The sequence below is a fragment of the Cyclopterus lumpus genome, chromosome 4 (genome assembly GCF_009769545.1).
Source record: "Cyclopterus lumpus isolate fCycLum1 chromosome 4, fCycLum1.pri, whole genome shotgun sequence".
NCBI classification, from domain to species: Eukaryota; Metazoa; Chordata; class Actinopteri; order Perciformes; family Cyclopteridae; genus Cyclopterus; species Cyclopterus lumpus.
Window position 1 is genome coordinate 20,861,998 of NC_046969.1, and position 13,831 is coordinate 20,875,828.

General features: G+C 40.2%; 1 protein-coding gene across 1 annotated transcript; it reads left to right on the forward strand.

The window, feature by feature from the left end:
- Positions 1–10,018: 10,018 nt before the first annotated feature.
- ptgfr (prostaglandin F receptor (FP)) lies at positions 10,019–12,311 on the forward strand. Its single transcript, XM_034530419.1, has 2 exons — positions 10,019–10,819; positions 12,003–12,311. Exons 1-2 carry the CDS (start codon positions 10,019–10,021, stop codon positions 12,309–12,311), a joined length of 1,110 nt encoding a protein of 369 aa, XP_034386310.1.
- Positions 12,312–13,831: the final 1,520 nt, after the last annotated feature.

Sequence of the window (13,831 nt, forward strand, 5' to 3'; positions counted from 1 at the left end):
CATTAGAAAGAATTAAAAACGGTGTATTACCTTCTACCACCCCCAGGGATAGACACGGCCCCTGAACTCTCCACCTGAACATTACTCCCAATTACTGCAAATGGGGTGCTGTCCTGCAGAGAGAATCAAAAACAAGAAGCTGTCAGTCTTAACGTGGACAAGACGGCACTTTAAAAAAATGCAAAATTAGAGTCAAAAGAACCTTGAGCATCTGGTCCTGTTTTTTAAAGTCTTCGTCACTCAGGAAACTGGTAGATGTTGATCCCAAACTAATCAATCTCCTCTCTGATCTAGAGTACATGGACACATTGAAACAATAACGCTTGAGAGAAATAGACAGAAATACAAATACAACTCCTCCTCCATTACGTGTGTTTAATGATTTCATACTTTTAGCTTCTTTTTGTGGACCTCTGCTTGTGTCAGGCTGTCAGCTTTGGCCACAACAGGAACAATGTTCACTTTGTTATGCAAAGCGTCCAGAGGCCGAAGACTGATGTTACAAAGAAAAACACATTCATGTTATTGCACACAAGCAGGACCATGCCAAAAAGGTATCAAACTACTTTTCAGTGAGGCTGTTGCAGTACTGTTCCACTAGTTTGGCCTCATGGGCAGAAGGAAAACATGTCGGCAGCGTACCTGTGGCCCAATGGAGAGATAAAGTAGAGGCAGTACTGGACTATATGTTGTTCATATAGAGCTTCTTGTTATTTATTATATTCCTTACACAAGTTCCTTTGTTCAACAGAACCACAAAAATATGTCCGACAGTGAAAGCGACATGGAGCAGCCCGAAAACTCTAAAAAAAAAAAACATCCAGGGGACAGTGCTGGCCAGCCCGAGACTGATGGCTCAGACGGAGCTCCAGCTCTTCGAGATGAACCAGAGGACCTTGATCCAGCTGGTAAGAGTTCAACATGAGGCTGTTCTGATGTTTTATAATCTGTACTGTGATTTATTGTTTGATGAAGAGTCTAAGAGCATTCTGTTTGTCTCCAGGTTCGCTCGACATCAGATGGACAAAGGGAGGACTGTGCTGCTGCAGGGAAGTGGCGTCATCCCTGCAGGAGCTGTTGCTGCCGAGCCTCTCCCTCCGGCTAAAGGGCTGTCCTATATTCAGGTGGGACAAGGACAGCCCTTCCACGCTGAGGTCCCCCCGGATGAGCAGCCAGGACCCTCATCTGGGGGCCTCGCCCATCCCCCCCTCCTTCTGCCGGTCAGCCTCCTCTTCCTATCCATACCTCAGGAAGAGGAAGGCAGCCAGGCTGCTGTTGCCGGCCAGGAGCCGGAGATCGGGGCCGGAGACCGGGGCCAAAACCTGCCGCAGCAAGCGTGGCCAGCCCAAAAGGCTTGAAACTGGCCACACTCGTCTTCATGGGGTCCACTACTGCGAGTCGGTCGGCAGGAAAACTGTGGAGGAGTGGAAGGAGGGGATGCGCCAAAAACACAAGGGGGGACAATGAGGGACATTTTGTAAATAGTAGTTTGTTTGTTATTACTTTTGTCCTTATTTTTATTTATTTGTTATTTATTACTTATTTATTTGTAATGTTTATTAGTTGATTTGTGTTATTCCTTTATAATGATTTTTATTTATTTGTTATTACTCGTTTATTAGTCATTTTTGTTATTGTTATTACTTTGTTACAATATATTATTAAATACAGTATTCCAATCTTCACTTTGTTTGAAGCTTTATTATTTCTTTGCGACGATGGAGGGGGGATGGGTACAGCACACAGCCCTTGCTGGTCCTGATGCTGCGAAGAAGGGAGGAGGCAAAAGAGTCAATGTCCATGTGTATGGGAGGAACCTTCCGGGCGCCAGTAAAAGCCCCCCTATTATATAGCCTGTCTATGGCCGTTTCTCAATCCAAAGTACGCTGAGTACAGACTTGTGTTTTTTTGGAGTCCGGGAGGACGCAGGACGGTCTTTCTGCAATTGGAACAGCAGCGAACTTGATGACGTCACCACGTCAGGTGTTCGTGCTCATGAGTTTACTCCAATTATTCATTGTAAATTAAATATGACAATCCTGCAACCCTGCTTTTTTCGTTTTCCTTTAAAATATAATTATTTTATTTTGTTTTTTTATTTATTTATATATATATATATATATATATATATATATATATATATATATATATATATATATATATAGTTATATTAACAGTAATTGCAACCCTCAGTTAGAGGGTTTAACTAATAATAATAAATAATAATAAACATAATACATCATTTTTTCATGTTACCTTTAAATGAAGGAAATTAGCTTTTCGTAAACCATGGAAGAATGAGTTAAGATTTTTTTTTTTTTAAAAGTAGGATTCAGTAACATATTAAAATCAGTGAAATGACCTTGATTAAATTAAGTAATATCTACAAGGGGTCTGAATCATTTTTTTCAGTGTGGGCCAAGGTAACCATGGTTACCTTGGCCCACCCAGTAACTGGTACTTTTATTCTATATACATTCAACTATAACCCAACGAGGAAACCAAGAACCCGCGATGGAACGCCTATTCAGGATGTTCAGGTATAGTGTAAAGTTAGTGTAACGTGTATTTGTGAGTGTGTGTCCTTAAAAGGTTTGGGTACCGACAACCGGTGCCAATATGGTATGATGTTTGTTATGTTTGTTTCATTTATTCAGTTTATTTTGTAAAGCCCAATATCACAAATTACGAATTTGCCTCAGAGGGCTTTACAATCTGTACACATACGACATTTATTGATGTGACAGTCTCGGTTATATATTTGTTTACATCCAGTTGTGGAAAAGAATGTGGAAATATGTCATTTCTTGCTGTGTTTGTTTTAATGTAACAATGTGTGGAAGGTTAGTTTCCCCATTGCTCCACAGATCTGTTCTGATGTTTTCATTGTCATAGTTCATTTATAGTGGAGTAGAGGCTGATTGGTATGTGATTTACATGTAGGATGTTTTTTTGTTTTTTTATTATTATTTGCTATGAAAGGCACTGTAAGACGTTTTTATGCTACACTGTTTAAGTGGATGGTGCTATTACATTGTGTTTCAATAAGATTAATTACGAGTTGTATTAACATGCTGTTTGCTTTATTTGAATAAAAGAGTATACTAAGAATGGCTCATAGTATTTAATTTAATGAAACTCAATTTTATTATTTAAACAATAAATTGATTAGCGTGTAAACAAAAAAAATGGTTACAGATACCTAATCCATTTGAGTAAACTCAACACTGTCAGGATCTGTAGTGTTGTGTCGTGTTTCCTGTCTTATTTTGAAGTCCTTGTCTCTCGTGTCCTCTGTTTCTCTGTACTTCCTGTCCCTGTGATTGTCTCCTCTGTCCCTGATTGTTTCCTCCTGTGTCCAATCATCTGCACCAGCCCTCTGTATTTAAGTCCTGTTTGTGTCATTCCCCTTGGTCGATTCGTCTTGTCTAGATCGTGGAAGATCTTGGGTGTGTGTTTTGTATCCTGGTTTTTGAAGCCTGTTTTTGGAATCCTGTTTAGCAATAAAGTTGCTTTTCCATCATTGACGGCGTTTGGGTCCAGTGTTCCTGTCGAGCTGCACATAACAAACACAACATTTAGTTGGAATTACTTAATACATTTGAGTAAACTCTACTCAAAATAGTTGAGCAGAAATTATAAATAAAATTAGGCTGAAATTAGTTGAAAATAATTAGTACAATTTACTTAAAAAATACTTCTGGATTTAGATAAAATTGTTATGTGCAAAAACGTACCTAGAAAAAATTGAGTAAATTCAACACAACATTTTTTTCAGTGTGTAGGCCAACACTCATATTAATGCCATTTGTTAAGTGTTCACTTTTCCACGTTGTAAGACCAACTGCATTTGAATGGGTTTCTTCATTTAAATACCCTAGTTTTGCATTGTTGTAAAGATTAACGGCTCGTGACTTAATTTGTTGCAATAACCTTTTTACTGTTAAACTAAGTCTGCAACTCGCAGTTGCTTTCAGGAAATGGAGGAGGCCAACGAGGAGGAGAAGGAGGCCAAAGAGGAGGAGGCCGAGGAGGAGGCCGAGGAGGAGGAGAAGGGGGCCAAAGAGGAGGAGGCCGAGGAGGAGGAGGAGGAGGCCGAGGAGGAGGAGGAGGAGGCCGAGGAGGAGAAGGAGGAGGCCGAGGAGGAGTGGAAAGGCATAGACTTGGATTTGTCGAGCGTCATGGAGCACTTTTCCATACGACCATCTGAAGTTGAATAGGTTTCTTCATTTAAATACCCTAGTTTTGCATTGTTGTAAAGGTTAACGGCTCGTGACTTCATTTTTGCAATAACCTTTTTACTGTGAAACTAAGTCTGCAACTCGCAGTTGCTTTCAGGAAATGGAGGAGGCCAAGGAGGAGGAGAAGGAGGCCAAAGAGGAGGAGGAGGCTCATGGCACATGTTTCTGAAGATATTATAAATTCACTCTTCAATATAAGATAAACGTGAACTCTCTATCAAGGTCAGAGCTAAAGAAAAGAATACATGTTTTAACAATGTGCCATTATCAATTCATAAAATGTATATTAACAACAGCACTGTGTGTTCAATATTTGTAATATTTGTGACCACATTTACTCTTCCTCATCCACTGACATGCATGCACACACACACACACATTACTCTGCAGACTGACCCCTGACCTCCTAATTGTCTCTAAAATGACCCTTACTGCTTTATATTCCACGCATTATATTTACCTAATTCATATTAATTTACCTCAGTTGCTGAACTCCAGTGATTCAAGGCAGGACAGTGACTCCCATGAATTGTTCCACTTAGTTCCACTGGTTTAAAAGAGATGGGGATAAGACACAAATGATAAAAACAGTAATGGTATGTTCTTACTTTAAATTGAATGGCCCGGTTATATAATGCCCTGCCACAATAAGTAGTCTGTGAAAACCTGTCTTAATAAAAAGAATAGAACATCATATATATTTATTTATTGCAAGGAATCACTATATATAAATATATTTGATCCGCTGTCGTGCTATGCAGGGTCACATTTATGGTTTTCTGTGTTGACGTTGGACATGGACGGAGGTTCAGTGAGGTAGTGTTAGCTTTAGCCTTCATGTGTTCATCGTACTGTGGTTTGTGGTAATTGTTCAGGTGGTTGAACACGTTAGTTGTCTTGCTATGCGGCGCAGACACAACTCTAATGCGTTTGATTTGATGTGTGGCAGAGCAGCATTTTAAACCTCAATATCGCGGACGTTTAATCATGGCAGCCAAAATCGTGATCGCGATTAACATTCGATTAATTGAGCAGCCTTAAAGGCACGTGGGAGATAAGGCAACATTTTAAGACCAACAATTCTTAATGCGCACTGCTAATTTTATTTCTGACATATTTCAACAACTTTAGAACAGTTTAGGAAAAACGTGTGCATTAAAAAACGTGTGCATTCCCTAACACATAGTTAATACCATAGTATCTGTTTTAAACTTTATTTACAAATAACATAACAAACCTTGTCCAGGTCCTTCCACAGAAGTGCCTTCTTGTTCTCTTCGTTGCTGACATTATTGCTGTCACTTTCTGTATATCAGAGATAGAAGAAGAAATATAGGATTATAATCTAAAATATGTTTGTCAGGGCTAAAATCCGAAAGTAACATCACAAACTTAAACATGTTCACTGTGGTGCCATATAAACTACCTTTTACACTGTCAGTAAGCAACAATTCTATTTGACTAGTCTGCCTTGAATGTGCTGGCTTCCACAATTTGAAAAACCTTATTCAGTGTCACATCAGAAAGTAACATTTCACAAACTGCAGTTGATAAATACATGTATGTAAGAAACTAAGACAATCTGTTTCAAACACACCTGTGTTTTTGTCTTCCCATTTGAGCTCTTGGACCTTGTACCATTATCTTTGCTCATGCCTCCCAAAGATAAGTTATCAGTGTCTTCTGTATATCCCATATATATATATATATATATATGTATGTATGTATGTATGTATGTATGTATGTATGTATGTATGTACATATATATATATATATATATATATATATATATATATATATATATATATATATATGTATGTATATATATATATATTGACCATATTGACCAAACTAAAATTTCATACGGTTACTATAAAAATTACATTTCCTGAAACTAGTTGAAAAGGAGCAGTATTTTACTTTTGGATCAAGCAAATAATTGAGTTGGAAAAACGGGAAACTTTAAGTTGACTTACCTTCATTTTAAGTTGGAGTAATGCAAACCATTGATTTGAAAACAATCAAATCATTACATACATCTGAGTTAAAGCAATTGTGTTAATCTAACTTGTTAACTTAATTTGAGAAAACTTAATTCATTTGTGTGTTACCAATTGAAGTAATTCAATTAAGTTGGGGCTCCATTAACAATTTCCAAAATGGGCGAAATCGTTTTGGTCAGGGTGACAGACAGAACAAAGAAAGAAATGATGGGAGGTACAAGATAATCGAGAGCAGAGGAAGAGTATGTTTGTTCCCTGTGAATCTTGGCACCAGGGTGTTTCTGTGATAAGGGAGAGAAAGCCAAGGAGGAAGTGAAGATGACGCCCGCATTATGTGTTATTTCCCCATCTCGCTCAATCTACTCCCGGCTCCATCTGAACCCTATTGAGGAAGGCAGTCTATTACAACAGCCCCATTTGAGGCGACCAACAAAAGGATGTGATTGCGCTCCCATGCCGGGGCTTTCCTTGCATTGTGACCAAGCACTCTGCTGCCTGTCATTACAGCAGACACTGTGTGACACCACACTTGAAGGTGTAATGTCACCCGGGAGAAGATTTCATCAAGACGTGCCTTGTTGGATAATTAGTGACAAATTTGGGCACATGAGAAATCCGAGACGCCGGGTTTCAACAACTCAAATACAGAATTAAAAGCACATCAATTCATTGTGAAGGAAAAAGAAAAGGCGGATCATCTCCTCCAGAAGTCATACCGTTTGTACTGTTTTTCTTATATTCCGAAGCCTGTCATAAAAACTGAATTTTAATGAAAATGACTTGGAAAAACAAAATTGTTGAGGTTCACCAAGATACAAGATTAAAAATGTCATAAAAATCACCAAAACCATCCTCCAGGAAGTATTCATGGCACAGGTGTTGAGGTCAACCAGACCTACAAATACATGTGTTCAGTACGATGGATGTGATGGAAATACAGAGGGGATTCTGCAGCATCGCCATTGTAAATGTAGCTATTTATTTCATAAAAATCTCATGAATTGACGAACTAAATACAGAAAACAACGACTTTGTTTATCTTCAGAAGGATAGACTATTTAAACGGTGGCTTTACTGGTCTTTGTAAAAAAAGAAGAAGAAAACAGTCAGACTGCTGCGGCCAACTTCCTCATGAAAACCAAGAAAGTGGAGCACATTACACTGGTCCCCGAGTCACGGATTTCCTTTATGTTACAAAGCATCCAGACGATCCACAGGTCAGGCCATGGACTGTTGAAACCAAGCGAGGTTTGGATGGCTGTTTCTTACATATTTCCAACGAAGCGCTGCACAGTTTATGAAATGCGTACAGCAATTAGGATATGCAATGCCTAACTTTTTGTCACTCTTATGTGAAGTGTGAGTGTGGCAGAACGACGCTCATCCATTGCTGCAATTGCTGAAAGAAAGAGCAACAGAGAGTGAAGCGGACGTTTGACACAACTCTGATGAACAAAGAGAGGAAATTAACTTTTGGTGGATGAAAATAAGTCACAGTTTTTTCAAGACTTTTTCAAGCATCAAGGAACTTTTCAGGGTGTGGCAATAATTGAGTAGTAAGGAAAATGACTAAAATGTCAAAGTTTAATATGAATACCCTGGAGCAATGATTGTTAAAAATGCATTAAAATCGCACTAATACACATCATAGAGGAGACGAAAAGAATGACTGTGACATCAACAGAATAAAATAACTGCAAGAATCTCATCTCGAGCTCAGCATCAGTTCAAATCAGTATCGTAATGACAATTATTGTGAGAATGTGTGCAAAGTTGGGTGAGATCCACAAAGTTCTGGATGATGTGATATTGGCTTTTAGCTGATGGGTGACCCGCAGGTCGTCTGCCTTGGTTGCCTGGCACCAAGGCTACTACTCAGGAACTGCTGTGTTAAGATGTTCCGGGCACAGGGCTGACGTCATGGAGACGCTACCAATCAATACGCTGACCCCGGAGGCTATGGGTATGATACGCTTAGTGGGTCTGCGACTGCACTCGCTTGGGGGAACTTAAGGAAATTAACTGTGGCTCTGAAATCCTTGTGTGTACAAAGACAACTTGGCTTCCTCCTGAAAGTAATCATCATCTGAACGTTCAACAATCCTCTCTAACCAGACGGAATAGCACTCAGACGTATCCTGTCTGCATAGTTAGTTCTCTCCGAGTGCTATAACCACGGTTATGGTCTACAGGTCTTAAGAACAGCACTTTATGTTGGTTTACTTACACTCTATATTAATTATATCCCTATACATCTGAAGTGTCCTGACTGGGTGTTTGTCTACTTTGTCAGGAAAGTTGACAACTAGCTGCTGTGTCAGACGCAGTGAGGAACTGCAATAAGAGGGTGCTTTGTTTGGCCCCTTGACCGTTTCTTTCCATTTATGTGCCTTTGATTGATCATATTTTGTTCTGCTTTCTTACCCCCTTGCAAATAAAGATTTTTTTTTTAAAGCCTTAATAGGACATAAAGTAACAATTCAATTACAACAGGCAGAGGAAATGTGTTACACAAAGTAATTTGACCAAGTTATCCAAATGATTCTAATTCTATATTCTGTAGACATGGCTGTAAATCTGATACTCAGTATAAATAGTTTCTGTAACACTGTAACAACTGATCCTCAAAGAGCAACATCCACATCAGTTTCCATTGAGAGCTCTTCCTTCATCATTCAGAAATCAGGAAAAAAACTAAAAACATTTAAAAATGGACTTGAAAAACCTGCGTCTGTCATCAAACGGAACATGGCGGTCCCCATCTTTGATCACTCTAGTTGGATCTAATCCGGTTGTTTATTATGTCATCAGAAAAGCAAACGGTGTGACTAATAGGTTGAATACATACAACCACTGCAGCACTGTTAAATTAATTGTTAAATCCTCAGAACTGAAAACCATAAATATTTGGGCTTGTTTTATTATATATTGACTGGATGAAATAGAAAATGTATTAAAAAAAATAAACCTTAGGTTAAAATATAAGCAAAGTGATAATACATGTCTTTTTTTTTCTTCTTCTTCTTTTTTTATGTATAAAGGATTTATAATTTTGGGCAAACACCTGTCAATCTTTTTTGTAACGTGTACACCGTTTTTTGTTTTTGTTTCTACGCTTATCCGGTGTGGAGAGAAAACAAAACACTGTTTTTGTTGTTGTTGTTGTTGGTTGTTGTGTTTTTTTTTTGCTGTTTGCGACAGATGTGTGCAGCCACCACGGTGGGTTTGAGTTTGAAGTGGCACCTCGCAGCCTGAAGCTCGTCCGCCTCCACTGACTTCCAGCGGAGTGCAGACAGAACAAGTTGCGCGGACCGCAGCCTCCACGGGAGTATCGAGGGGAGCCGTTTCACCTGCGACGGCATTTCCAGACGTTGTGATTACACGTCGATAAAGACACCGAGTGAAGGCGACTTGTGGAGTGAGAGAAGACCACACCTGAGGTAAGGACCTAAGCACGATTTTAATAAGGGTAATGAACAAAAGTTATTGGCTTCTAAGGATGTGGCACATTTTTCACATTAAGATTTTTATTCCAGGACGTTCACTGTCCCCACAGTCACACCCAAAAGTGCACGTGCAGCTGTACAATATTAAGAAGCATCTGTTCCAGAGTCAGAGAAACTATCAGTTATGGTTGAATTGATTTCTCACCAAACTAAATGGATACAAAAAAAAATTCTTTCAGCACCTGAAGTTTAATTCCCAAAATGTTGGTAAAAATAAATCGTATGTCCATTCCACTATTTATCCTCTGCTTCAGATTTCATGTCCACCATGTCAGCCAATGGGAGCTCAGAAACAGGTTGCAGGTCAGAGGTCGGACCGAGCAACAACAGCTGCAACAGCAGCCAGAAGGAACTGTCCATCACCGCCTCCGCCGTCTCCATGACCGTGGGCATCTTCTCCAACAGCCTGGCGCTCTTCATCCTCGTCAAATCCTACAACCGCATCCGCATCAAGTCCAAGGCGTCCTTCCTGCTGTTTGCCAGCAGCCTGGTGGTCACCGACCTGCTGGGTCACCTCATCAACGGCTCCCTGGTGATCTTCGTCTACAGCTTCCACAAGAAATGGGAGACGTTTGACCCTCACCGCATCGTGTGCAGCGTCTTCGGGGCGTGCATGGTGTTCTTCGGCCTGAGCCCCTTGTTCCTGGGAAGCGCCATGGCGGTGGAGCGCTGCATCGGAGTCACCAGGCCCATCTTCCACTCCACAGCGTTAGCATCCTACCACATGAAACGGCTGCTGGGACTCACCTGGCTGCTCGCTGCCCTGGTGGCTGTGCTACCGATGCTGCTGTGGAAGCCCTACAAGGTTCAGAGCTCCAGGAGCTGGTGCTTCTTCCATATGGAGGAACCTAAAGACTGGCTGGATGTGCTCCTCCCACTGCTTTTCTCGATGCTGGGGCTGATGGCCCTCCTGCTCTCCATTGTGTGCAATGCAATGACAAGCTGTGCTCTACTGCGGTCCAGACTGCGCCGCAAGCATCACTGTAGAGGCACGTCCTACCACATAGAGATGATCTGTCAGTTGCTGGGTATCATGTTGGTGTCCTGCGTGTGCTGGGGCCCCTTACTGGTAAGAATGGCCATGTCGCACATTCCCTACTGCCTCCAAGGCATGAGAATGAGTTGAAACTCTTTGTTAATCCGGACTATTATTCTGATTGATCACAATTAATCTATTAGTAGATTGACATTCTCACACGCCATCACGTTCTTAAAAGCTGCGTCTTAGTCGGTGTAACTACAAAGTGACTGTCAGAGGCAGTGAAATGTTTTTTTAAATGAGACAGAAACCATCTGTAATGTGTGATGAGAAGCTGAATCAAGAAAAGCTTGTTTTTAAGGTTTTCTCGCTGCTGCTTGTCAGTCTGTCCGCCCCGGCTCGTTCTTTGGCGCTGAAGCTGAAGCTCTCAGCGATTCATTCTTGACATTCAAACACTTTAATCGTCCTTTAAAATATCCCCTTGGTCTCGTAGAAAATGACACTTAATTTCAAGCCTGCTCCACATGTTCCCTTCATACTTGTTGTTGCTGCTGCGAAGGTGCACTGTGGTCGACACCATGAGATCAGAACATGCCACACTCCTCTTCCACTACAGTTATAGAGACACATTTATCACACATTTAATGGTACCTGTATCTGGCAATATGGCACAAGAAGTGCACTGACATTTAATAATAATAATAATAATCCATTTAATTTATATAGTGCTTTTCATGATACTCAAAGACACTTTACTTTATACACCGTAGACACAGCTATGGGGAGCAATGCAGGGTTAAGTGTCTTGCTCAAGGACACATCGACTAGGGCGGGGATTGAACTGCCAACCTCGTGATTGAAAGACGGGCATGCTAACCACTGACCCATAGTCGCCCAATTTCTTTTGGGTTATTGAAAAACATGTTATTCTCACAGTAACAGTGGACCAAAGCAAATTTTGTTAGAATAGATAGATAGAAGATGCTTTGTTATAGACACTATCCATTATGAAAAGTTCAGTTGAAAAAAACATATTTACTGCATTAAAGGCTCTTTTGTGTAACACTAAATCTCAATTATAAAATAGTAAAGCATTTGTGCAATAGAGAGAGAGATGTGTTCATGCAGTTAGTGAAATACAATAAAAATGTCTTAAACAAAGAAGTAGAGAGTTATATTAAATGATACACTTGATTGTTTATTTGTCGAGTTATTATGCAGCTATTCAAGTCTTTTTTTGTCCCTCTCCATTATTCTATGGCCACTCCACCAGATCCGTGTCATCATGCTGAGCACCAGAGCCAAAGAGGAGCCTGCGTCCTTCAGTCTCCTGATGGTGGTGCGTATGGCCACGTGGAACCAGATCCTGGACCCCTGGGTCTACATCCTGCTGAGGAAGACGGTTCTGAGGAAAATGTTCACGTTGCTCCACGGCTGCTGCGGCCCAAAGTCTTACTTCCTGCAACGCTGGCAGCGCAGCGTGCTCCGCAGCTCCTTGGAGACCAGCAACTCGGGCTTCAGTCCGACTGACTGCCGCCTCCTCGGTAAATTACCAGACACTGCGATCAAGTCCATCGCCTGAGCCCCTGGTCCCATGTTCGGGGATGACATCACCGTGTGAGGAAAAACAGGAAGAAGCTGTGAAGATGTGCAGAGCTGTGTTGGGGATACAGACAATCAAAGTTACTGCACATAAACTACCATTAAAAAGTTAGTTTGATCTGGTAGTTATGTGCTCTCTATTGTATAATGTGGGGTGAAGTTGTTGCTCTTAAAGTGGCATTCCTTGAGATTTCAGTGCTGGTTGAGTTACAATTTATGTTGGAGTGAAAACAATGGAATTGTGCTCAGAGTTTAGCCGTTTTGTGGGGGTTTTCTTTTGGTGCATGGGCTTCGAATTTTAAGAATTGTGTGCATAATTCCATTTTGAGAGTGTATACAATGGAGAAAAACTGTATTCCAAACTTTTTCCCAGGAATATCACAACAGGTATGTATATATATATATATATATATATATATATATATATATATATATATATATATATATATATATATATACATATTTCAATACTTTCACAAGTGGGCCATATAAGCTCATTCACCATTGTTTTACCTCCTTCGGTGATAGAAGGTTTATTAAAATGAAAAGATTTCCATTTTAACTTTCAGCACTGTTTTACACATCGGCGACTGAACAAATTCTGTTTAAAACTTTCACATTGCTCATAACATGTTGCAGTCAGGTTGGTTCAGTCACCTGACCATCATTGTTCTTAATGCTGTGGAGATTTCCATTTGGCAGCTCCAGCTTGTGCCCTTAGCTTCATCTAAGGATTTTTACTGAAAGCGTTTGATTCTCTTTGCCTTATTTTGTTACTGGCAGTATCCACATTTTGATTTCTGATTTACAATCTAATCAATCAGCTTCGGGACAATGTGAGATCTCAACATTTCTCTGGATTATAATGTGAACACATCTAAATGTGAACACAGAGTGTACAACATAATGTGAGTGAACTCATGACCTGCAGTATTTTGATCCAGTCTACAGAAGGACTTAATAACATACACTTTTAATTAATTGTAGTATCTATTCGATAGAGCAGGGCCCGTCGGTCAGTGTTCTGCTTGTGGTAGCATGTACAGTATATGTGTAGCATAGTCTCTCTCTCTCTCTCTCTCTCTCTCTCTCTCTCTAAAGCTTTTTTTCTTTGGGCTGAACTGTGTAATAAAGGTGAAAATGGAAAAACAAAGCAAAATGAAAACTCTTGAAAATGTTTTGTTTTGACGGGTTTGTGTTGGGAGGGATCCCATTGTCCAGAGTGTGGCACCAAGATCATTATCGACATTTTCAGAGTTCAATTATAATAAATGTATTAATTGCCATTCAATTATATTCATTATAATGTAATCATGTCACAAGGAGGACGTATTATCTGATTAATTAATTTGCCAGCTGTTATGTGTTGACACAGTTCTTGCTAATTACAGTTACTGTTTCTCTGGGAGTTTTGTGTAATTTGATTTTACTTGCAGACGGCACACTGCTCACACGACAGTAAAACGATCACGCAATGGATTATTACAGTGAATATTACAG

Bases quoted from the DNA above. Each gene is read 5' to 3' on its own strand.
- ptgfr (XM_034530419.1), top strand. From the start codon at position 10,019: ATGTCAGCCAATGGGAGCTCAGAAACAGGTTGCAGGTCAGAGGTCGGA. The intron at 10,820-12,002 runs GTAAGAATGGCC...CCACTCCACCAG, and splicing joins TGTGCTGGGGCCCCTTACTG to ATCCGTGTCATCATGCTGAG.